General features: G+C 47.0%; 2 protein-coding genes across 2 annotated transcripts; one reads left to right on the top strand and one right to left on the bottom strand.

Moving 5' to 3' along the window:
* Positions 1–274: 274 nt before the first annotated feature.
* On the bottom strand, positions 275–7,197 carry SUMO2 (small ubiquitin like modifier 2). Its single transcript, XM_058038902.1, has 4 exons — positions 7,022–7,197; positions 5,556–5,687; positions 2,488–2,559; positions 275–970 (listed from the first exon to the last, which is right to left on the bottom strand). The coding sequence occupies exons 1-4, from the start codon at positions 7,040–7,042 to the stop codon at positions 908–910; spliced, it is 288 nt and encodes a 95-aa protein (XP_057894885.1). The 5' UTR covers positions 7,043–7,197; the 3' UTR covers positions 275–907.
* Positions 7,198–13,079: 5,882 nt separating this feature from the next.
* NUP85 (nucleoporin 85) lies at positions 13,080–24,216 on the top strand. The gene is made up of 19 exons (XM_058038580.1): positions 13,080–13,133; positions 13,275–13,368; positions 13,774–13,936; positions 14,290–14,360; positions 14,696–14,739; positions 15,462–15,531; positions 16,418–16,539; positions 16,862–16,996; positions 17,304–17,426; positions 17,753–17,884; positions 18,254–18,360; positions 18,636–18,719; positions 18,896–18,961; positions 19,411–19,562; positions 19,645–19,762; positions 21,068–21,168; positions 22,667–22,818; positions 23,369–23,455; positions 24,035–24,216. Exons 1-19 carry the CDS (start codon positions 13,101–13,103, stop codon positions 24,134–24,136), a joined length of 1,956 nt encoding a protein of 651 aa, XP_057894563.1. The 5' UTR covers positions 13,080–13,100; the 3' UTR covers positions 24,137–24,216.
* The last annotated feature ends 208 nt before the right edge of the window (positions 24,217–24,424 follow it).

Genomic DNA, 24,424 nt, shown 5'->3' with positions numbered 1-24,424 from the left:
GTTTGCCTAATCAAACAGTTTTGGCTTAGCAGAACATTCACAAAAAAAATCAAAATAAATCAAAATAAGAGAAAACTGACTTCTATTTCCAGTTCAACTGATGACTGATAGACCACAAGGAAGCCTTTCCTTTTTAAACAGTCTTCTGCCTAGACAGGGGGGATTATGCTTACTTACCACAGAGAAAGCAGAGATTTGAGAAGCATAAAGTGCTGCAGAGAAAGAAATACAGCTGCTGAGTACTATTATTCCACAGAAAAAGAAAGAAAACTGGTTATTTTAAACAAGAAGTTTATTTAAACAACAAGACGTTTTACTTGAAGGGAAAACTATCTAGGACTTTTTTTTTTTCCTTTTTTTTTTAAAGAGTAATTTACCCCTACTTAGACAGAGATTGCTCTACATGTAACAGCTACGTACAAAAAAGTTATAAAATTGCCCTTGGTTTTACAATGATAAAAGAAAAACATTGAAATTATCCAATCAAACAAGGTATGCAAGGTTTTTGTTTTTGAACAGTGAGAGCAAAATAACTTACTGGAATATAAAGATAACTCGGCTTATTCTGTGATTCTGTAAAAGTAGAAGGAGCATGCCACTAACGGAGAGAGGGGCATTTTCACAGAACCAGTTTGTTTTCCCACCCCATCTCCATTAAATGTTGATCAAAACATACCATTGGCCATTTAGTTAAAAAAAAAAATATGCATTATGCCTGTGCACATCACCAGTTACTTTATGTACAATAAAAGGAATAAGAAAAAAAAAATCAGAGAGAAGAGAGAAAACTATACTGCAGTAGTCAGGATGTGGCTGAACCAAGTCTCATTTTTCTAATTGTGAAGTGTTGCCTGTGGGAGCACAGTTCTGGAGAGGAAAGTAGCAGGTTCTTTTTTGTGTGTTTGTTTTAGTAAACTCCTCCTGTTTGCTGCTGGAACACATCAATTGTATCTTCATCCTCCATTTCCAACTACAGCAGAAAAAAAGAAAAAAGGGCTTTTTTTTAACTCTTCTCACATCTCTACAGCAGCCTGGGTTGTTCTTACAGTTCTTGACTTTATGTTTACTTTTTATACAACTTAACCAGAGAAGCCCCACTCCCCTCCACCACCACCCTTTTGTACATTTAACAAAACTCACCAAAGTAAAAACCAAAGAAACTGCACAGAAAAAAAAATGCCAATTGATAACTGTTGACCTAGAATGAATTCTAGTACTAACTTCAGGGTACACTGTGTGACTCCTAAGAAACAGATTTATAACATTTGATTTCTGTTGCCTGCTTTGCCATTGCACCTTTGTTCTCCTATTTACTCCCTCAGTTTACCTTAAAACATTGCTACAATTCCAGATGGCTGCTGCTGCTCAAATGGCTACAGCAATGGGGAAGCAGACTGGAACTGAAGCCTCTGCCCAACCAGTAAAACCAAGGATCAGCAAGCACAAAAAAAAATTAAAAACACTTGGCATGTAATCATGCAACAATTGCCAGTGAAGAACAGCAATACTTCATTAATATCATTCTCTTTTTTCATTTTAAGTTTTACAGTTGATGTTCCTGGGATTTTAATGGCACCTACTGACAAAATCTGTACCAAAACTGGAGCTGCTATAACTAATTCAAGTTATATTTCTAAACAGACTCAGTTGCTGCTCAGGAAATCAAACTGGTCTATGCCAATTACCACAGACTGGTCTAAGCTTCAGCAAAACGTGGATGGAAAAGAAAAATCATCCTGTTGCCTCAATTATCAGTATTGCAAATTAAAAAGTTGCATAGATTGGGGCCACAAGAGGCACAATCTTTGAAGCAACAGCTTGGAAAACTCAGAACTGAAAACTAAAGTCTGTTATTTCATTACAAGTGGTCCTGAACAGCAGATAAAGCTATCACTTGGTCAGGCTGATTAAACAGCTCTGTGGAGCAGGACAGAAAAATGCTCCAGGGCCACAGGGAACCATTCTGTTCTTGGAATGGCCTTCATTCAAACACTTACAGACAACCCAAACTTCACCATATTCATTAATTCCATGCTACTGAAACAGCTTCAGATCACAAACAACAGAAATTACTTTTGTATTACAAATGCAAGCTTGCACACAGCATCTCTCTGATAACATCCTGGCAAGCTTTTATATAAAAAAATAAAGCCATTGCTTCAAGAAAAACTCAATTCTTAACTTACCATCCTTATCTCAGAGCCATGAATCAATAAAGTAAAAGTCTTACAAGACTCACTATCTGTACACTGTACTTAAATTTTTCTGTTTTATTATTATAACAGTGATACAGATTTATTATTCAAAACACCACAAGTCCTGGATTCCATTTCTAATTATCCTAAAGTAGTTACACCAAAATAATGGTAAAAAAGATCCAGTTCTATCAGTAATACACACATTTACATAAGTATTTGATAGGAAACAGAAGCATCAACTGTTGCAGTAAATTTCAAACAGTTCTTTAGCCTTGCTGGTGCTGTTTACCTGTGCAGGTGTGTCTGTTTCATTAATTGGCTGCCCATCAAACCGGAATCTGATTTGCCTCATTGACAACCCCTGGACAAAGAGAAACAACACAAAGGGAAATAAACCTGGTGTAAGAGTTCTCAGCAGTTTACTCTTGAACTTGTTACTGAATTGCAGCATCATCATTAAAAGCCACCAGAGATTCCATCCTTCCCTCATGCCCTGACTTTTAGGCATTTCACTCCAAATCCCTGCAATCTGTTTTGTATTAAACACTGCATTGTGTCCAACAACTCATGAGAAGCAACAGTGCCCCCACTGACTAAGTTAAAATAAAGCCATTTCTGAACACCCCAAGGCCAGCAGGTTTACTGTGCTTTTGAGTAATTCACTTCAAAAACCAGGTGCAACACTCTGGGTAATAAATGTCCAACAATGACACTCAACACTCCTTTTTGACCTCCTCCAAAAACAAAGGTATTCTAAAATATTTCTTCCAGAAATGCAACAACAAAATTAGTCTGCAGCAGCAAAGAGTAAAAAAATGGGAACTTTTTAACCTCCAATTCCTATTATAAAGAAATCTATGTATCAAGTTTTTCCATGCACAGACGGAAAAAATAAAGCAATTCTCTACTTCCAGAAATTAGCCAGTATTTTGGATAAGCATTTCTACCACACAACACTCACTTTACTGACCTCTTCCATCCCTAAAAGAATATCTCACATTTTTCAGTCTGTTGGCTCATGTGAGGATGAAACTTGGGAGTAACAACCAATCTCTCCCACTGATAACATCAGCTCCAAAGTCACCAGTGAGAGTTGCAGGGTATTTCACAGCCCCACACATTCAGCAAAGGCAAGGCAGTGACATTTGGGGACACAAACTTCCTTTCCAGCTCTAACCATTCTCCCCAGAGTATCTAATAACCAAGAGCCCAATCTGGTTTTGAGGCAATCCAATGGATTGCAGGGTCGTGCTTTGGCATCTCTGAGTTAGAAGAGAAGCCTCCATTCAGCCTGGCAAGAGAGGATGTCACACACAACAGCAAACAATGTAGTAATTATTTCTGAGGAGCAGATTTGTCAGGAAAAATATTTTAATAAATGTGAGTAAACTTTTTTTTATTAACTTTATGGATCACAGCAAAATGCCTCCTCCAGCATGATCAGGACACTGCAGCACTCACTCAGAACATCATCTGCTCTAAGGAAGTGTGTGGCTCAGTCTCGTGGCAGCAACACATTTCTGCACAGCAACATTTGCTTTGAGCCCTTTGCTCTGACATTGTGCTTCTTGAAACATGCATTTCCTATTCCCAGAGTGTTGTTTTTTTCCAGGTTCATAACAACTTTATGAGCTAAATAAATGTTAGCTGAAAACATACTGAAAAACTGTCCTTTGGTGAGGTTAGTCTCCACAAAACATGAAGTATGGTCCATGGATGGTTTTTTCACCACTTAATCACAAATAGTCTTCTCAACAGGTCACTCAAATTTAATTCCATTTTAGATCTACTACACATAACACATGATTATCATCCTTTATAGCTGCTAAGTTCTCTATCACCTCTCCAAAATTAAGGATTTAAGTTCAGGTGTACTAGTTAGGTAAATAAATACATGAATAAAATCTAACTTTTAGAGACATGCAGAACAAATGTGTTTTTGTTCAAAAACATGCAGCAACATTTCAGAAGGAAGCACCTAAAGACAAATCCACATCCACAAAAATATTCTTTGGATACTTACTAGCTTAAAACTAAGATCAGAAAAAATGTCTCCCATTCTCAAGATTTACTGATGTTTTTCCTCCAGTTGATACCTGGGTTTGGTTTTGTTTGATTTTTGGGTTTTTTTTTTTTTTTGCTGGCTTTGGTTTTGGGTTTTTTTTAAGCATTTTGGCAATCTAAGACAATTTGCAATATTACTTTTGCTTGCTTCAAAGTAACTAAGAATGAATGATACTTCAAAATGTTTTATACTTCATAGACAACCAATCCTCAAATTCCCTGAAAGACAGATGTAACTGCACTCCATGACTGGAAAAAGCAACACAGTGATTGGCAAAATAGAACAAGAGTTTGTATGAGTGAGGTAGGAAAAACAAACTCACAGCTTCCAACATTCACTAATTTCTCCACAGAACACCCATACAAGAACACATTCACATGTTCAGCAAGAGCTAATTTTTCCTGTCTTTACTTTTATTCTGTTGTGGCACAGGGCAAACCAAAGAGGTTTTACCACTCTCTATGTGAATCACAGGGGTTTTTCCTGGTGATGAAATAGCTGCACCAGTATCTTATACTGACTTTACTGTATGCAATAGTATCCTGGAGTATTTATGCTTTAAAAAAAAACCTAAAAACTCACTAATTCTGAACACTTCTGTAGGTGTAGAACTTTTTGAAGGCTGACAGTCACTAAAAAATATCATGGATAACAGAGACAAAATTTCCCAAATCAGGAGCTGCAGAAGGAAGAGCTCCACAGCTCAACTCAAACAGGTGTTTGTAAAACTTGCAATAGCTGCCCCACTGTGGCTGCAGCTGCCACCACATCAGCAAACACATGGGGTGTGTGGGTCTCTCAGAAGATTCATTTGTCAGCCAGGACACAAGAGAAAAAACAAAGCTCATCATTAAATGTACAAGCTCCTTCTCAAGGTATCTTCTCATCTCAGTACAATTAAGCTAATCAATCAGAAGCCAACAGTCCAAGAAGTCACTCAGAGCTATAAAAATCCCTGATTATCACTTAACTCTCTCTCCCCTAAGTTCATCCCAAACCCACCCCTTCCACAGGAATATTTCTGAGCATTAGAGCAGCAGTCACCTCCCAGAAGCCTCCACCTATAAATACAGATTTCATAAATGACAACGGATCTTTATTTCACCCATTTCCTGCCACAACCCTCTCAGTCCACCCTGTGACAGAGCCCAAGGACAGCACTGCACAGCACAATTAGTTTCTGTTCCATCTCTATCATTTTGTGTATTTACTCAAGTTTTAAGACTTCAACTGCTTTCCTCCATCCCTTGGAGAGCAGCTCTTCCCCAGACACCGTTCTCCTGAGATCATACCTGTCGTTCACAATAGGCTTTCATTAGTTTACTAAGTGGTGTGTGCCTCTTAATCTTAAACTGCACCACAGACCCATCTTGCCCTGCCACCTTCAGATTAATGTGGTCATTGTTTTCAGTCTTCACTCCTTCCTGTGGAGGAAATAAAAGAAAAAAAAAAAATAACCAACACTTTTTAAAAAAGGTATGAAACAAGAAGTTAACATTTTACCAAAGTGCAACAGGTTATTGAAAAGGAGGAAATAAAGATATTAGAGCTGTTTGCTGACTTGAAACCTTGAATTAGGGAATAAAGGTCAGCACTTTTCAGTTGAAAATTTAAAGGAAAAAAGCCACATACAAAAAAAATTAATCTGATATTAGCTGTCATTCTGTAGACTGGAAATTTAGCAATGAAGAATTACCACCAGGCCAGGCATTCAAAACAGATTTAAAAAAATTTAAAAGTTATTTCTTTTAAAAGCACAACAATATGCAACACCAGTGTACCCACTGAATGGAATTAAGTTACCTATGATCTGTTATAGCTGATTTGTGTTATAACTGTGCGCCCATCTAGCAGCAAGGCTCTTTCTCATTGCACCTCAAACTTTTTCCTACCGTTTGATGTCCTTATTAAAAAAAACTTCGCAGATACTTTAAAGTGCCTGATAAAACCTGAAACGGGCCAGGTCTTCTCCTTCAGAAAATGTTTAAAAAAAACTCCACATCAAGCAGCCCGACCCTCGCGGAGCGGAAAACTGCGGAGGATCAACTTCCAGCTGCGTCCCTCGTGTTCGGGCCGGGCCTCAGGGCCGGGCCCCGGGGCTGTCCCGGCCCGGGGCTCTCCGGCACCCCCAGTTCCAGCTTTGTTTTCGCTCCTTGCTGCGAGCCGGCTCCCGCCATGTGTCAGCCCGCGCGCGGCCCCGCGCCCTCGCCACTTCCAACTCGGTTTGCAAATAGTGTGGGGGAGGAAAGAAAAAAAAAAAAAAAGGAAGGAAGGGTGAGGGGAGAGGGAAAAAAAAAAAAAAAAAGGCCAAGGAAGAAGAAGAAAAAAAAAAAAAAAAAAGCCAACCCCCCGGCGGCGGCCTCTGTTAATTCCTGCCGTGCGGAGCGGAGCCCCCGCGGCCCCCCCGGGCCCGAGCGCGGCCAGAGGCGGCACAAAGGGGCCGGAGCCGCGCGGGGACCGTGAGGGCAGCGGCTGCCGAGGCAGCCGGCGGGGATGCTGCGGCCGCGGAGGAGGAGGAGGAGGAAGGCAGCAGCAACCGCCTCCAGACCTGCCTCTCTCCCCGCGGAGGGCGGGAAGGCGGCCCGGGCTCGCTCCCCCTCTCCCCGGGGATCCCCCGCCCGCCCCGGGAGCCGCGGCCTCGGCCCCCCCCACCCGCGCAGGAAAATGGCGCGCAAAGGCGGCGCGGGGGCTGCGGGCCGGGGCCGCCGCCTGAGGGGCCGAGCGCGGCGGCGGGAGCTGCGGAGCGCGCCGGCCTCACCTTGGGCTTCTCGTCGGCCATGGCGAGTCGGCGATGCGGGGGCGGCTCGGAGCGCGCACAAAGGGGGGGCAGAGCCGGCCGAGCGCGGCGGAGAGAGGGAGAGAGAGGGACACAGAGAGAGGGGAAGGCGGGGGGGGGCCGGGAGCGCGCACGCACGGGGCAAGGCGCGGCCCCGCGGCTGTGCGTGCGCGCACCCGCCGCGCTCTCCCCTCCCCCCCGGGCGCGTTCCCGCCGCCCATTGGGCCCCGGCGCGCGGGGAGGGGGCGGAGCCAGGTCCGGGCGGGGGGGGTCAGGCGGGAGGGAGGGGGAAGGGGCGGCGGAGGGAGCGCGCGCGCGCCCCGCGGCCGTTACATAACGCGGCGGCGGCGGCGGGAGGGGAGGGGCGCGCGCGCGCCCGCGGCCGCGCTGCCCGCGCGCTGCGTGCGCGCGCCCCTGCCCCGCCCCGCGCGGCGGGCATTGTCCTTCGCAAAATGGCCGCCGGGCCGCCCTCAGCGCCCCGCACCGCGCCTCGCACCGTGCCCTTCCCGAACAGAACTTCCCCTAGCCAGCCCCAGCATCCTTGGCCCCCTCAAATTTTAAATGCCCTCAAATCTCCTCAAAGCCGCTGGGCCGCCTGCCACATCCGCCTCAGTGCCCCTTCAGTGCCCCCTCAGTGCCTCACACGGCGTTCTTTGCACACACCTTCCGGGAGAGCGGGCAGCCCAGGGAGGTGGTGACTCCCTGTCCCTGCAGGTGTTTAAGGGAAGAGTGGACGTGGCACTCAGTGCCATGGTCTGGTTGACAAGGAGGTGTTGGGGCACAGGTTGAACTCGCTGATCTCAGAGGCCTTTTCCAACCTCGTTGAAGCTGTGGTTCTCCCTCGTCTCTGCCTCATCAAATCTCTCCCTCCTGCTTGTGCCCCTCACTGTGGTGTGGAGGACAATGATGGCGTGGCAGATCCCCAAACCCTGGGCTGTCCCTGTGGGGAGGGGTTATCCTGGGAGAGATGCCGTGTCTGTGAGGGAACTGAGCACCTGCAGCCCCCCAACAATTACTCTACGTGAGTCAGAGCCACCAATGATGTGATTTCTTAAAGTTCATTCCATGGAAGGGAGGAGGAAATTCTCAATAACTCCAGAGATTTTACAGGTTCACACAAAACAGTTCCTGTGCCTTTTATCATCAGCATTACACTTGCCACCATCATTTGCAAATGCTTCTCTACATCACGTAGATGGAAGAGAAATATCACAAAAATGATCCCTGTTGATCCCCAAGGGATGGATTTTCCAGGTGGGCATCACTCCACACTGGCCCTGCTCTGTGTGGGAGCGCTTCTGAGTCATGACACCAAGGTGGCCATGTGGTCACACACACCCTTCTCCTGGCAAGACAAAACTTTCTGCACCATTTCATAGATGTTCTTTGTCATGAATAAACTGCTCACGTAGTGAAATATTGATTGAAGAGAAACTTCACTTACAGGCATAGCTGCAGACTTGCTTTTCACTGTCTGTTCTGGTCCTCTGCTCTGCCTTTGTCTTGTTACTTCACATTCCAGCTCTCTCCTTCTGAGCACAGATTGGATTTTTCCTGTCATTTTCTGGAAATTGCAGAAGAGTAACACCAACTGAGGAGAAGAAGCTGAAGCCAAACCTTTATCAGAGTCCCCACTTGAGAAAATGGCACAACTGTGAGGCAGGAGGATGTCCCAGGCAGCCGCCTGAGCTTCCACAAAACATGAACAGTGGTCTTTTACAATCCCTTGTAGTCCAGAATTTGGCCTGAAATTCCACAGAACCTTTTTCTTTTAGTATTTTACTCCTCCTGAAGTCTTAGTGAGTCAATTCTGAAAAAACCCCAGACACAGACATGTTCAGTTTGACCTAAGAAGGCAACAGATGCTGTTTCAAATTGTGACTGCGATTCAAAGAGATCATCCTCTGAGCTCTGCTTTTCCACTCCCACCTGTGTCAATTTACTTGATTTATCATCAAAAGATAAATCAGTTGATCCTGCCTGTTTTCCCTGTGTTTAATTACTCATGCTATTATGTTTCTATTTGTTTAAGGTACTGGGAGGTGAGAAGCACCCTGGCTGGGAAGACCATATACTTCTACCCAAATCTCCCTTCATGTGTGATGCCTCAGGCTCCTGTGATCTCCCTTCTCCTTCTATTTGAGCTCTGAAAAGCAATGGCCAACTTGGTTTGGACCCTCTGAAGTCTATCATCACCACAAAGAAATAGAACTACTAGTGAGAAAAAGGAAAAAAAGCACCTCAATCCCCACCCTTCTACCTCATCCAGAGCTTTTTAAAGCAAAACTACAAAAAAATTATCCATGGGATACTTTACAGAACTAAAGATGAGTTGTGATTCCCAATGGACCTTAAGTTCTATTTTTAGAGATGATGCAATGTCACATAGAAGTGTGGAAGGGCATCATGGGGTTTGATGGTCCTGTTGTATTTTGTTCTTGTCACTCTTCCCCCTCCCTCCTTGAAGATCCCTGTGCTGCAGGCCCAGGAGGAGGATTTTTTGGGAAGGTGGGATGAAACTGGCCGAGACCTGAGCATGGCATCAAAGAACTGAAGGCAGGAATGGCACCAAGTGAGACACACATTAAGGCAGCCTCACAAATAGAACAAGTGTGCTAAAAAAGACAGGAAAATACTCTAGAATTTGTGAGAACATATGGGAGTTAGATGTGCTCAGAAAAGCTGAAAATGGCTTCAGCTGCACCAGCACTGGTCTCACCACCAATCAAACAGATCCCAAATCACAGAGCAGGTTTATACAAACCTCATCTCTGTGTGGCTTTTCTTTTTACATAGCAACGGAGGAAACTCTGAGAAACTGGAGCTGACAATAATCAGTGCTAAAACCTGCAAAGGAACTGGCCAGGCAGCAGCACTGGGAGCGAGCAGCGGGGGGAGAAGCCACACTGGGAACTACAAAGGCCCCACTCCTGCAGGGTCTGGGCTGCAGCAGAGGGGAGCAAAGCAAAGCTTTTTGTCCCTCTGAGCTCCTCCTCTTCAATGCACCAAGCTGAAGGGAAGTGAATGGGGAAGCTTCACGGTGAGAATTCCTGAGAAATTCCATCTCTGGGAGAAAAAAATTCCATGTGCTGTTTCTTAAAATATTTCCATACTTTGTTTCATTCTTGTATTGCAGTTTTATAAGGAAGAATTTGCAGAGCTCTTTGGCTTAATTCTCCACCCTCTGATGAAGAGGGTAGGGAACACAGGCATTCCATATATATGCTCTTCATGCTGGGATTTTAAAACATTCCATTTCTGACACCAAAGCGGCTGCAGGCAGAAGGTGTGTGCTCCTGCACATCAGCAAGCATTAGCCTACAAAACCTAGTCCAGCCCCTTTAAAACTGGGTGTTATTTTGCACTGAGTCCAAGGCAAGAACTGAAAGCACACAGTAATTTGGAGGTGTGAGCGAGGTTACTGGCTCAGACCCTGCAGGTCTGAGTGCTTTACTCAGGCTTTGCTTTTCATTAATTCTGGCTTAGCCCTGGGAATAGAAAATACCTTTTGCCTACAGCCCTGCCTGTGCTGTGCCTTCCCTGTTCATGATGCTGATCATTCCCTCTGTTCCCCAAATAGCTTCCAAACCTCCTGTTTCAGAAGGTGGTAACTGCTATCCTCATCAGACTTTTTTTTTTTCTTTTTCTCCTGACTGTAAACCACACATTTTCTCTTTGCTTTCCTTGCTGGATCCACAGCCCATACTCTCAAGCCTTTCTGAGCAATGTGAAGTTCCATGCTGACATGGAAATTCCCAATTCTGCTCAATTATACAGACTGGAGAGGCACAGAAGCCTCCTTGAGAGGTGAGCAGGAAGGTTTCCCTTCTAGGTATGAGCAGAGCTGCAGCCAGTGTTCAAGAGGACTGAAAAATGTCAAGATTTCATACTAAAACTCACCTTTCCCAGGATGATTTCCACAGGAATCATCCATTTAAGAACAACAGATGCTGCGGATATGAAAAGCCACGGACACTTTTAGGGAGTGAGCAAAGTGGACACTGTGTGCCAAGAGACAGCAGGAGAGGATCAAAGAGTTCCAGCTTTCAGTGTCTCTTCACACAGATGGACCTGGGAGCAGCAGAGGACACTGTCCCACTCCTAGATCCACCTCCCACACAGTGGATCTCTACACAGTATTGCATGGATATTCTAAATATATTCTGCCACTCACAAGAAACTGCTGCAGTTATAAAAGCAGCACCTTAGCCTTGAGGAACAGTGGCAGGAGGCCTTGCATTTTCAGACATCTGGTTTTGATTTGCATCTAGAGCCTTTTAGGGACATGTGGAATGGTATTCTGGATCTAGGAATGCCCACTAGCATCCTCAGAAGTCTGCAGCACAGAGCAGCACCATTGTGTAAGACAAGAGGTGAATTTGACTTTGTACAGCAGAGATTCAAATACAGGCACATCTTCAAATAACAAAACACAGACCCTTGCCCATGATAAACAGTGAGGGGTTTAAAATTGATGAGTCTTCAGTTTCTCAAGCAGCTTTCAGAATGTTTAATTTGTTCTACCTGCAAAAATTCATTCCTTCTGACCTGAGCAGACACCACTTCCTTTTCTCAGCATGACTGGTTGCATGACATGCTCTTCCCAGAGAACTGCTGGCTTTATTTTTATTGGAAATGATGGATGCAGCAGCTGATAAATAAAAAATGGCAATTTAGCCATGGAGTGTTGCAGCATTTGTCATACAAGGACAGCAAATGATTTACATTTTCTTGAAAAGTTAATTTTTAGTGAGTGTCCTGGGAAGGCACCAGCCTAAGAGGGACTGGTTCCAGCTGTAGGACCAACAAAACTGCACTGCTAATACTTGTCTTAAAAAGTATATTGCTGGAGAATTTGCTTATTGGCTAGCACGGGCAAAAAGTGAGGAGAAGTGGGGAGGAGAGCAGAATGGAAGAAGCAGGATGCTGTTAGTGTTTTATCACACCAGGTTATTGAGTTGAGCACCATGATAGGTGAGCTCTCAGTGCTAACAGAAAGGTGATGAGCCTCCAGCAGCCTCAGAAGGCTCCTCTGCCCCGTGTCCAGGGGATATCGACCTCTCCTGGGCCCTGAGTGAGTGAGTGAGGCACAGGGGGTTCTTCCTGCTTCAATCCTGCTTCATGACAAGTCCTTCCCCAGCCTGCAGGCAACTCACTGAAGTCAGAGCACATAATTTGATTTGTCAGCTTTATCAATGCCCAAGAGCTCCAGAGAGCATCACCTTCAACATCCCAGAGGTTTCTCAGCCTGCACGTGTTTGACATGCATAAAGAAATAGGAGACATGGGTTGTTCCACAGCAATCACTCAATGAAGTGAGCATGAAAACAGCACTGTGCTAGTGACTGTGCACTTGGACAGAGATCAGACAGAGTGCGGGGTCTTCCCCACTGGAGATATTCCAGAACTGTCTGGACACAACCCAGTGCCACACGCTCTGAGATGAGCCTGCTGGAGCAGGGAATTTGGACCTGAGTTTGTGGTCCTTCCAAACTGAGCTATTCAGTGAATCTGTGAATGCTGACTGACCAACTGCATCACTGCACAGCTACCCCAGCACTGAATCTGTCCTGACAAGAAAATGAGGCAGATTGTGATGGGGTGGTATCCATTCCATCCATCCATCCATCCATCCATCCATCCATCCATCCATCCATCCATCCATCCATCCATCCATCCATCCATCCATCCATCCATCCATCCATCCATCCATCCATCCATCCATCCATCCATCCATCCATCCATCCATCCATCCATCCATCCATCCATCCCCAGCCCTCAGGCAGGGCTGGCGGCTCGGGCGGGGGCGGAGCGGGGTCTGTCCCGCCCCGGCGGGGCCTCGGGAACGGGCGGCGCTTCCGGGGCGAGCGGTGGCGCCTGCCCCGAGCCGGCGGAGACCCGCGGTCCCTCCCTGTCCCCTCCCGTCCCCGGGCGGCGGCTCCGCCGGGGCAGCAGCGGCGGGGCCGGGCGGGGGCTCGGGGCGCGCAGGCGGCGGCGCGGGCAGCCCGGAGGGGCCTCCGGAGCCCCGGCGGGCGGGAGCGGGAGCAGCGCGGCCGCCGCCATGGACGAGCCGGACACGGAGCCGCCGCTCGTGGTGCGGGATGGGCGGGCAGGGCAAGGCCGGGGCTGCGGGGCCGCGGGCGCTGCGGGGCCGCGGGCGGTGCGGAGCCGGGGCGGTGCGGGGCCGGGGCGGTGCGGGGCCGGGGCGCCGCTGACGGACACCGTCCCCCCACAGGTGGTGCCGGGCGCGGACCCGTCGGCCCGGCAGCTCTGCTTCGCCTGGGGCCCCGCGGAGGTGCTGGTGTGCGAGACCCTGTTCGGCCGCGCAGGTGGGTTCCGCTCCCCATGCCCGTCCCGTTCTCCATGCCCATCCCGCCCTCCATGCCCGTCCCGCTCCCCATGCCCGTCCCGCTCCCCACGCCTGCCTGCTCCCTATGCCCATCCCGCTCCCTATGCCCATCCCGCTCTCCATGCCCATCCCGCTCTCATGCCCGTCCCGCTCTCATGCCCGTCCCGCTCTCATGCCCGTCCCGCTCTCCATGCCCATCCCGCTCTCATGCCCATCCCGCCCTCCATGCCCGTCCCGCTCCCCACGCCTGCCCGCTCCCCATGCCCGTCCCGCCCTCCATGCCCATCCCGCTCCCCATGCCCGTCCCGCTCCCCATGCCCATCCCGATTCTGGGGTGAGTGCAGCGCGGGCGCTGCTGCCCGGGCGCTGACGGGCTCTGTTGCAGGTACCGGCGATGGAGCACCGAGCTCCTCCCACGTCTTCGTGGTCCGCAGGGACCAGGACATTTACATCCACACCCTGCGGAAACTCTTCAACGAGTCGCACGGGATTTTCATGGGGCTGCAGCGGAGCGAGGAGGAGCTGGCGGGGAAGTCGCGGAAGGCGCAGTGAGTGCATGGGGAGAGTGGGAGGCAGCGGCTGCGTCTTCTCCAGCCGGGGACCAGCACCAGGGGCTGATAAACGCCTCCAGTGAGGCAAGTGCCGTTGGCCAGGCTGCTTTTACCAGCTCTGGAATCAGCAGCGGGGCAGATAGAATGACCATTTTGGGGGGATTTTACAAATCAAGGCTCGGATCCTTCCAATAACTGCGCTGGTAGAGTGTGGCACAGTCTCACTGATTCCAGATGGATTCACCCAGGTACTGGGAGTTGCTGCCGCAGAGAAACTTGCAAGGCTGTAGGGGGCATCACACAAAAACTCCAACAGCTCCCTCCAACCAAAGTCATTTTGTGTTTGGCAGATTGGTTCAAGTGAGTAAAAACTACCGGTCAGTGATAAGAGCCTGCATGGAGGACATGCACCAGGCAGCTGGTAAGTTTGTTTGTTTGTTCTCTTATTGCAGGAAAAGGAAACACCAGTTGCAATTATGAAAGTAGGATAGTAGTGGTAACTTATTGCAACTGCTGTACAACAGCATGTGTAGGTTTCAGTAATTACCAGGACTCTGTTTCCATGCTGGAGATTTCCAAGGTGCTTTGTAAATCTGGTCATGGACTGTTTTTTTCCCACCGTATTGTAACTGATTTTCTGGGGACTTGGAGCCTTTTTGTATCTCATGTGGCAGATGTATGGAAAGCTAGCAAAGCTCAGAAGCAACTGTCAAATGTAAATATGTTGCTCTTTGACTTTCCTTGTTTTTCCTTCAGTTTCGACCCAGGACCCTGCCTTGCAAAGCCAGTACAGCACTCAGGTAAGTCCTGTCAGTTTGGATGTGGATTACTGGCTGGTGAATTCACCAGGCCACCACTGTGGCATCAGGCACTTCAGATTTAACTCTGCCTTGTATATGAGACACAGTTCACGACCAAGAATAAATGGAAATAAATACTTAATTACTGTACTTCTAAAACAATAAAGATGCCCAACACCTCAATTCACTGCCATGTTGTAAACATATTTGCTGTTGTAGATGTGATGCTTTCTTGTCATCCCAAAGCTGACAAGAAATGTTTCAGACTTGCTATGTGCTGTTTCACCTCTCAAAGTCTCAGGTTCCAATCAGCTGCATCTGAGCCTCTGGGTGTTCACCTGTCACATCCACAGGAGTGTCCTGGGAGGAGCAGAGTGCTCACACCAATTTTGTCCTAGCTGCAGTCATGTTGCTTCATTGGCTGCTCTTTCTTCCTCTGATGTTTGTATTGAGTCTTAAAAGTGCAGAAAGGCTGAAAATAAGACCAGCTAGGTTGCTCATTGGTGACAGATTATTGCTGCATTTCATTACACAGTGTCAGTGTTTTCTGGCAGGAAAAAGTGTGAAATTTTGGCATGTGTCTTTTAATTTTTATGTCTGAACTGTCAGTGTGATATTTCTCTGTAAGAACTGATTGCTGTGGACAGCAGATGCCATTGTGTGGTTAAAAAACCCAACTGGAATAATGACTAGCTCTGAAACTTGGCCCTGCTTTCCTTCAGGTTTCCATTCTCTCTGCAATGGAGCTGATCTGGAACCTGTGTGAGATTCTGTTTGTGGAAGCAGCTACAGGTGAGCCATGAACTATCCTCGTGTAAAGACTGATGGGAGTTTGTTCTTTGCATATTAATTTGTTTAAAATGTATATCATATTCACTGTGTCATAGTTTAATGTTTTAGAGATATGCAGAGTGTTAATAAGCCTTTTAACTCACTTCTGCCTCAGTTAATTGCCTTCTTTATATTGAATTATGTCAAGCTATTCAATTTGCCTTCTACTTTTCTTCCTCACTCTGATTTAAATTGTTTCTTTGTCAGAAAGGTTATAAAGAGAAGGGATATCAAAAGTTGTTGCCAATCTATTTCATTTATAAGCTTAAAACATCTCTTTAAACATCAAATGTGTCGATGCCAGTTGACATTTACACAGATTTGATACAACTCCTTTAATTCTAGATTGCCATTTTTGAAGTCAGTCTGTTTACATTGGCATTTTTAAGTAGAAAATAATTTTGAAGGAAATAATATTATGCAAACAAATGTGCTACTTACACAGTCCCAGAATTCAGGAGAGATTCACAAATTACAGATTACTTAACCTAAATTAATCACCTAGTGCCAAATTTCTTCCTCATATTCAGTTAGTAATAATGAAATGATGCTAAAATAAACAGAAATATTCTGTTTGTCTCTTGGCATGACAAGGTTTATGATCTGGATCACTCACTTTTTATTTTTTCCAAGTTTGGGTTTTCTACTGGACCGTGTTGCCCCAGGAAAACCTGCCAGAGGCTGGGTGCTCCCAGGGCCTCTTTGCTTAAGGAACTCTGTAATTTGGGAGTGGCAGATGAAATCCAGTCAGTAAATCTCATCTAATGATGTCAAACTGTGACAAAATGTGTGAGAGCAGTTTGGGAGCAAGCCCTGGGGGCTGACAGAGGGCAATGTGTGTGCACAGCTGGGCCCCTCCTGCTGCGCCTCCTGGACTGGGTGCGGCTGCACGTGTGCGACGTGGACAGCATGGTCCGGGAAGTTCTGAGCAGTGAGACTCCTTCCAAGCACAAGCTCTTCTGGAATGTGGTGAGTATCACCACCTGGAAGGTTCTTGAACAACAGGAATCCATGTCTGTGCTTTCCTTCCTCTTCCCTGCTGGCCACAACACCTCAGTGCTGTCTGCCTGTGTGGGCTTTAGCATGAAGCCGTTCTCATTCCCCCCTCATCCTTCATGGCCCAGAGAGGTCAAGCCTTACACTGTTACTTGAATTAGTAGTGCCTGCAGTTTAAACATTTTAACTCCACTTCCCTTACCTGAATTACAGGTTAAAATGCCCCTCTGATCCCTTTCCTGGGTGCTCCATAATCCTGCCCAGTGTGGAGCTCATGGACAGGGGGTTTTTGCAGGTGGATGTCTTTGTGCTCCAAGGCCGGATGGACGAAGCACGGCACCTGCTCTCCAAGGAAGCCAGTGCCAATCCCGCATCCATGAACATGTACAAAATCTTGGATGACTTGATGAAGAAGATGCCTGTGCCCAGTGTATGTACAAAGTGTGTTTTTTCATGTAGTTTGTTGGGAAAAGCCACCTGGTTGTGTCCCCTGTAACAGTTTAGTAGAACATCTCAGTCTTACTCCTTTACAGTAACAATATTTGTGTTCTTGAATTGCCCAAAGACCCAACAATTCAGATAAAAGTCTGTTAGGTGACACATCAACACAGAAAGATGACAAGCAACCTCATGTTTAGCTTTTTATCAGGAATTACTGTGAGTTTGGCCCAAAAGCTTGGTGTGATTTGACTTGGTGTTTCCTTTATTCCCTGTATTTCTTTATTCCCTCTGTTCAGCTTGGCAACACCCAGACTCTGACAGAGCTGGAGCTGAAGTGGCAGCACTGGCATGAGGAATGTCAGAGGTATCTACAGGATGGAACTTTTGCTTCCAATCCCCACATGGAGTCCATCTGCAAGGTGTGTTTTTGCTGGGAACAGAGGAAACTTTGGACTAAAGTATTGAATCTATCCTTGTGGATTTCAGGAGCCCAGTGTAGCCATAAGTAACTTGAATATGTCTCCTGTCCTCTGTTGATGGTTTGCCAGCCTGGGTAGTTGGGTTTCTCTCCCTGTCCAAGATCCTAAGGCTGATTTGGAAACTGAGCTGTGAGAAAGATTTTTGTTATGTAATTTTGAATAAATCCTCACCTTTGCAGAACAGGAGTAATGCCTCTGGAGAGCTGGAGTGCAGCTGTGTCCATCACTGAGTGTGCAGCATTCCTGCTGTGTTTTTGTCCCATTAGATCCTGCTGGGAGATGAGGATGCCATTTTGGAGAAGAAGGAGCTCATGACCACCTGGTATCACTTCCTGGTCACCAGGCTCCTGTATTCCCACCCCACAGTGAAGCCGATGGAGCTGCGCTTCTATGCACAGGTAGGAAATCAAATATTCTAATAGTCTCCACTGTTTCAAGCACCAAACTGAAAGAAAAACATAGGGAAAAGTCTTACAGCAGCTAGATGCCTGTAAGATGTTGTCTGGAGTTTGTAAAAGGACTGGGAGAGTGATAAAGTTGACAAATAATTGTTGAAGCCCCATTTTTCAATGGGTCACTTCTCAGTGCCATAACGTTGCCAGTCTTGTTCCTGCAAATTGTTTTCCCAGTCCCCTATGCTAAAATGAGGACAATTCCATTTTGTTAATGTGTTTAACCTCCATGACCTATTATTTCCTATAAAATAACTGCTACATCCAAACAAATGTCTTGCTTTTGCATTTTTGTCTTGTCATCTCGTTCCACAGTCTAGCATGGACCTGTTCCTGGGTGGAGAGAGCAGCCCTGAGCCTCTAGACTTGATTTTAATGGCAGCCTTTGAATTTGAGATGCATCAAGTGATCAAGGAATGCAGGTTGAGTTTTAAGGTTTTGATTCTCTAGTTCTACAGTATTGCTTCTGTGTATTTGGGGCGGGGGTATGGGTACAGAGGTACAGGTACATCCTTGCCAAGAATTCAGCAAAAATACGTGAAGCTGGCAGCAATTAAAAGTATTCCATTAGGTCTGGGACATTGCAGCCAGACCTTGCACTGTAACAGAGCTGTGTATTTGTAAGAAATGCCTGTGGAAAACCTGACACAGTCCCTGGCAGTGTTAGGCTTAATTTTTTCTTTTGCTTCAAACACAGCATTGTCCTGAGCAACTGGTGGTTTGTGGCTCACCTGACTGACCTGTTGGATCACTGCAAACTCCTGCAGTCTCACAATCTCTAGTAAGTATTTATTTGCATTACTTGAATAAAGCTGATTAAGATAGCCCAGAGGGAAAAAAACAAAACCAAAAGGAAACATACTGCAGAAATGGATAGTACTTGTGAAATAAAGTAATCAGATTTTTCCAGTGAGATGCAAATAATAATATCGGGATATTTGCTCTCTTTCCCCCCAGTTTTGGTTCAAATATGCGTGAATTCCTCCTGTTGGAGTATGCCTCAGGACTCTTCTCCCATCACAGGTATCACCTTTTGTTTTATTACTTATAGGACAGACTTAGACTGAGGCAGCCAAAACAAATAACTGCATGTTCATGAAGTAAAAGGGCAAAACTCAGAGCAGCCACTGTTAGAATTCAGCAGGTGTCCCTTGGGGTTTGTACAAGATTGGCACATTTCCCTTCCTGAATGGAGACAAAAGCTGTCTGTTAGAACTCTTCACACCCCATGACCTGGGCACAGCCACTGTGCAGAGTGCCTTGCACTGAAGCTCTTACCAGCTGCACACATTCCAAAGTTATGTTACAGGGAAGTGGTGTGAGGTAGAAAGGAGAAGCCATTTCAGGACTGAATGCAAAGTGAATCACAGCTAACAATTATTAATGCAGGCTCAGATTCTCCTTGGGCCTTTACTGCTGTGCTCATTGAAGATTGCTGGGGTTGCAATGGTGGTGATTTTCCCCTCTCTCAGCCTCTGGCAGCTGGGGGTGGATTACTTCGACCACTGCCCGGAGTTCGGCCGCGTGTACCTGGAGCTGCACATCGAGCGCATCCCGCTCAGCACGGAGCAGAAGGCCCTCAAGGTGCTGAGGATCTGTGAGCAGAGGCAGATGCATGAACAAGGTGCTGCATTTTCACTCTCACTGTTTCTCAGTGCTCCAGCTGAACCCACTGGCACTAATTGCTGCTTTGTGTGCTCCCCCAGTGCGCAGCATCTGTAAGATCATGGCCATGAAGGCTCTGCGCAACAACCGCCTGGGCTCGGCGCTGTCCTGGAGCATCCGCGCCAAGGACGCGGCGTTCGCCACCCTCATCTCGGACAGGTGAGGCTGAGCAGCAGCTCCCGGCCAGCCTGGGGCACAGGGAGGGTGCCTGCTGTGCCAGGGGCCAGCTCCCACTGCTGCAGGTGGGACCAGGCCCCTTCTTCTGGACCAGAAAACAACACCCTTGGGTGCTGTCCCCTGCAGTACCCCCAGCTGTGCCTTCCCTGTGTTGTTTTCCTTCCTGACATCTAGAGGCAAAACAGATTGACTTTATCTGAGAGTCCAACCCCCTTAGACCTTACTTGGATAAACATTTCTTTAACAGCTTCTGTGCTCTGCCCTTCACTTGCTGTGACAGAGCTGTTTGATGGGCTGGACAGTGACCCAGGGGGCTGTCCCCATCTGTGCTTTATTCAGCAAATTTTTTTATAATCAAGTTCACCTCACCTCCAAACAAGCCAGTAGCAGTCACTTAAGCCACCATTTCTACTAAAAATCTCATTGTTTCTACTAAAAATTTATACCAATGAGTGATTTTATCGTGTCCTTGGCTTTGTATGAGCCTCTCAAAACTCCTGACCTTTCCTGGAGCAGGAGGGTTGTTATCAAAGTGAGGACAATACTGACACTTGGCTCAGGCCTCAGCAAAAGCTCTGGCAACTCTTTAGGCTTTGTAATCTCTAACAATCCATGTCGTGTGGGTTTTGCTAATTGGAAATAGGCAGAGACCAGTCCCTGCATAGTTAGAGTATAATTTTGAAATTACACTCTGGGTAGGTGGCCAGACAACACTCTGTCTTCAACACTGGCAAAATGAGTGGTAAGAGATTGCTAATCTGAGGTTTGGGGTTTTTTTGTTTGTTATTTGAGGGAGTGGGAATCATTACATTTCCTTCAACAGAAGGATGAAAAAAAAATCACAGGAAGCAGCTCTGCAGAAAGCAGCATAATGGAGGCTGTGACAAAACAGATGAAAAGCTTTTAGCATTGTTTTTGTTCCTGCTGTTTATCAACTTTTTTACACAGCAGAAAAACAGAGCTTTTGTTATGGTCTGAGAGTGTTAGTTATGCATCCACTGGCCTCAGCTTCCTGCCTGCCTTCCTTCATTTACTCCTTTTAAAAAATAAATCTCAACTACCACAGAATGCAGAAGAATCAATGGAGTGTCTGTTAAATATACATTATAAATATAAATATACCAGTTCCTTGGCCACTTCCAGAAACTTCTAAATCCCTTGGGGAGGTTGATTACAATGGATCTGGGCTATCCAGTCAGGTTTTCTGGGAAGGGATTAGGAGGCACAGAATGGATGTGCATGATGGCCTCCCCTCTAAGCTTTCCTTGTGTTCCCCTTTCTCCCCAGGTTCCTGAAGGACTATTGTGAGAAGGGCTGTTTCTCTGACCTGGACCTCATTGACAACCTGGGCCCGTCCATGCTGCTCAGTGACCGGCTCACGTTCCTTGGTGAGAGCTGCCTGCAGGGTCCATGCTGCTCTGCTGTGGAGAACTCCATGGCATTACTGCATTGCTGCTTCCTTCCATCTGGCTGGCTCCTGGTTTAGTGATGAGGGGAAAGCAAATGGTGAATGTGCTTTGGGATGCAGCTTGTACCAGGGGGGGCCTTTACCTCTGCCTTCACACCAGGTCCCTGCTCTGCTCTGAGCAGGACAGGCCAAGTCTGACACTCCAAACTTCTTCCTTCTTTTTCAGACTGTATCACTACCTTGAGAGGGTCTGAAATACTAACAGATGGCCTTAGGGGATTCATTGGAAAAGCAATCCACTGCTTTAAGTTATGTTGACCTTGTTAGCATTTTACCAAGTTCTCCAGAGTTTCCAGTGTGTGGGTTCAGTGTGCCAGTCAAGCTCACTGGAGTAAGAGCCCTCCCTGCCCTCTCACTGAGCACTTGTGACAGAGACAGTGAGGGCCTCCAGCTCATTTCCTTCAGGTACCACAGCTTCCTTCTCCTGCCTGGCACAAGGCAGGCTGTGGTAACCTGCCCCTCTGCCTGCAGCTGATCCGGCCTTTGATTCATGGACCAAAACAGGAAATTGATTTCTGTGATGCTGTGAGTAGGCAGAATCTGATAGGAATTTGGAATAGCTGTCAGCATTGGACTGACTCCCCTCTACCTGATACCACCCTTACAGGGAGGGTGAGCATGAGCTTTATCTGTTTCCACTTGGTCCAGCTTGCAAAACCAGAACTGATTTTCCTTCATTAATGCTGATCCTGAACTAGGTCTAGAAGTTAAACATGACTTATCAAATTGGTAATCCCTCAGCTCTGTATGCCCAGCATCATCTGGTAACTGTTAACTCCAGAGAAGCCTTTTCCCTTTCTGCTGTTTCTAAACAATTCTGAAAGGCCTGAAAATATTTCTGCCTGTTTTTCCCTTAAGGTTTCTAGAACCTTTGGTTACCTTTGCTGGACAAATTCCCCATGTCTCTGCCTTGAGCTTAAGCATTAATCAAGGTGAATCTGAATGGGAATCATTAACTTCCAGTATTGTGACAGTTTAGTGGATACAGAAGGAGCCCCACTTCCATCCTCAGCCACTTCTCTCATGCTGGATATTGATCTCACTAATTCTTAGCAAATGCAGAACTTTCCCTACTAACAGAGATTCCAGTTTCCATTTAAACAACCAAGGAAGAGGTGTGGCTTTTCAGACCTCCTGATACTCTGTGACCTCAAAAAGGACATTTTCTCTGCTCTAAGCCACTGGGGCATTGCTCCCCTGTAGACACTCAGCCTGGGGTAGCAGCAGCCCTGACCAGTCTGATGCAAACCCTGAAGCTCACCCAGAACACCAAACCCAGGGTGTGGCTGCCCCTCTGTTGTCACCTTCCTTCACGCACCAGATCCCCAACCCCGAGGGGCTGCTTTGGGCTCGTTTTGGCTCTTTGTGGGAGCAGAGGGATCTGCCAGGCCCAGCTGCTGACGGCTCCTTTTGTGCAGGGAAGTACCGGGAGTTCCACCGGCTCTACGGCGAGAAGCGCTTCGCCGAGGCGGCGCGGCTGCTGCTGACGCTGATGACGGCGCACATCGCGCCCTGCTCCTTCTGGATGACGCTGCTCACGGACGCGCTCCCGCTGCTGGAGCAGAAGGAGGTCAGGTCCTGCTCACAGCCCCCCTGGGAGCCCCTTCTTTGTTCCTGACCAGGGAACTCAAAGGGGTGACCCTCCTGCTCCTGCCAGACCTGTCCGTGGCAGTTCCGAGTGTCCCGGCAGTGGGAGCACGCAGGGACCCAGGAGGGCATAAATTGACTCTTCCTTTGGTTCCCCGCTGGTACAACAGCAGTGGAATTCATCTGCTCTGGTAATTTTAGCTGCATTCAGCTCCTTTGGGTACTTGGCTTGAGGGTTGTTCCAGTTCTAAGCACAGGTTTTTCTTTAAGATCCATCAAGAAAAGAATAATTCAGCAATTACAGAGCCAGAGCAGCCACTTTGACTTCATAGCTGACCCTGCTTGGTGCAGGAGGTGGCACTAGAGACCTCCCAAAGTCACATCCAGCCTGAATTATCCTTGGATCCTGTGATTTCAGGGGTCAGAATGGAGCTGTGGGAGTGTAAAATTATTCTCTTCAACTGCACTATCTTCTTAACCTGTGTGATGTTTCTAAATTTGATCTTTTTCAGTAAATACTTTGATTTCCACAGGTCATATTTTCAGCAGAGCAGACTTACGAGTTGATGCGATGCCTGGAAGACCTGACAGCAGGGAATCCAGACAAGCAGAAATTCCAGGTAACCCTGTTCAGCTCTGAGGACAATTGGATAATGAAGTGAGGAGGGCTGTGGGAAGGGTCAGGGAGGGAAACTCTGCATTTATATTCCTGGTGAGGTCATAGGAGAGGGACAGCCCAAGTCCCAGAGACTGGCACAGTGGGATCAGGGCAGTCAAATAAGAGCATCCATAAGAGACTGAAGTATTTATGCACCCAGTGCAGGAGTGTTCCTACTCCTCATGTTCTGATGGTTTGCACTGGACTGTGATGCTTTTCCAAGATAAATAATTGCACATTATGTGAGCAATGAAGAGCTGAGGTGTTGCCATCCAGCAGCTCTGGCTCTGAGCATTCCAGGCACAGAACAGGGAACTATTTGCTGCACATGCAAAGCCCTGTAGCATCCAGGGAATGAAAAGTGCTGTCTTGGGTTGAGCTATTAAGTAGGAAATGCAGGTTCTGCTCTTCTCAGGAGGTCCCTGTAACAGGTAAATACCTCTCACTAACCTGCATCTTCACCTTCCCAACCCTGAGACAGACCATGGCACCAGCTCATCACTGTGTGCAGTCCCCTAGCCCAGGCTCTGCTCTCTTGCAGGATGATGATGTTGAGACAACCAAAGTGGAAATGCTGAGACTCGCCCTTGCACGGAACCTGGCTCGGGTCATCGTCAAGGAAGGCACCGTGGAAGGGTCTTGAAGACTGCAGGGTGTTCCTCCTCCTCTGAGGCTTGCTGTACATAAACTGACTTTTTCTAAGAATAAATGTTTTGTTTTGCAGATTGCTAGGTCATTTGTTCTTGTCTTCCACAAACAAGCCTTTACAAAAAAAGGCCAAAAAAAGCCTTTACACAGGCTTTTTTAAAACCTTTTATGAAGGACCTGCATCAAAATGTTATGGCTGCTTGTTCCAGCTTGGTCTGGCAGCCCTCCCCTGGTGAAGTGAGCTTTTCCTTGGATTTTATGTTTTCTTTGCCTTTAACACCCA

The sequence above is a fragment of the Melospiza georgiana genome, chromosome 21 (assembly GCF_028018845.1).
Source record: "Melospiza georgiana isolate bMelGeo1 chromosome 21, bMelGeo1.pri, whole genome shotgun sequence".
NCBI classification, from domain to species: domain Eukaryota; kingdom Metazoa; phylum Chordata; class Aves; order Passeriformes; family Passerellidae; genus Melospiza; species Melospiza georgiana.
This window is presented reverse-complemented; position numbering and strand designations above follow the sequence as displayed.

What these genes read in the sequence shown, in the direction of transcription:
- SUMO2 (XM_058038902.1), bottom strand. Translation starts at nt 7,042, where the DNA reads ATGGCCGACGAGAAGCCCAAG. An exon ending in TGGCCGACGAGAAGCCCAAG is followed by an intron (nt 5,688 to 7,021) that starts GTGAGGCCGGCG and finishes TTTCCTCCACAG; the next exon opens with GAAGGAGTGAAGACTGAAAA. An exon ending in AAGCCTATTGTGAACGACAG is followed by an intron (nt 2,560 to 5,555) that starts GTATGATCTCAG and finishes CTCTTTGTCCAG; the next exon opens with GGGTTGTCAATGAGGCAAAT.
- NUP85 (XM_058038580.1), top strand. Translation starts at nt 13,101, where the DNA reads ATGGACGAGCCGGACACGGAGCCGCCGCTCGTG. An exon ending in ACACGGAGCCGCCGCTCGTG is followed by an intron (nt 13,134 to 13,274) that starts GTGCGGGATGGG and finishes GTCCCCCCACAG; the next exon opens with GTGGTGCCGGGCGCGGACCC. An exon ending in CAAGTGATCAAGGAATGCAG is followed by an intron (nt 18,361 to 18,635) that starts GTTGAGTTTTAA and finishes CTTCAAACACAG; the next exon opens with CATTGTCCTGAGCAACTGGT.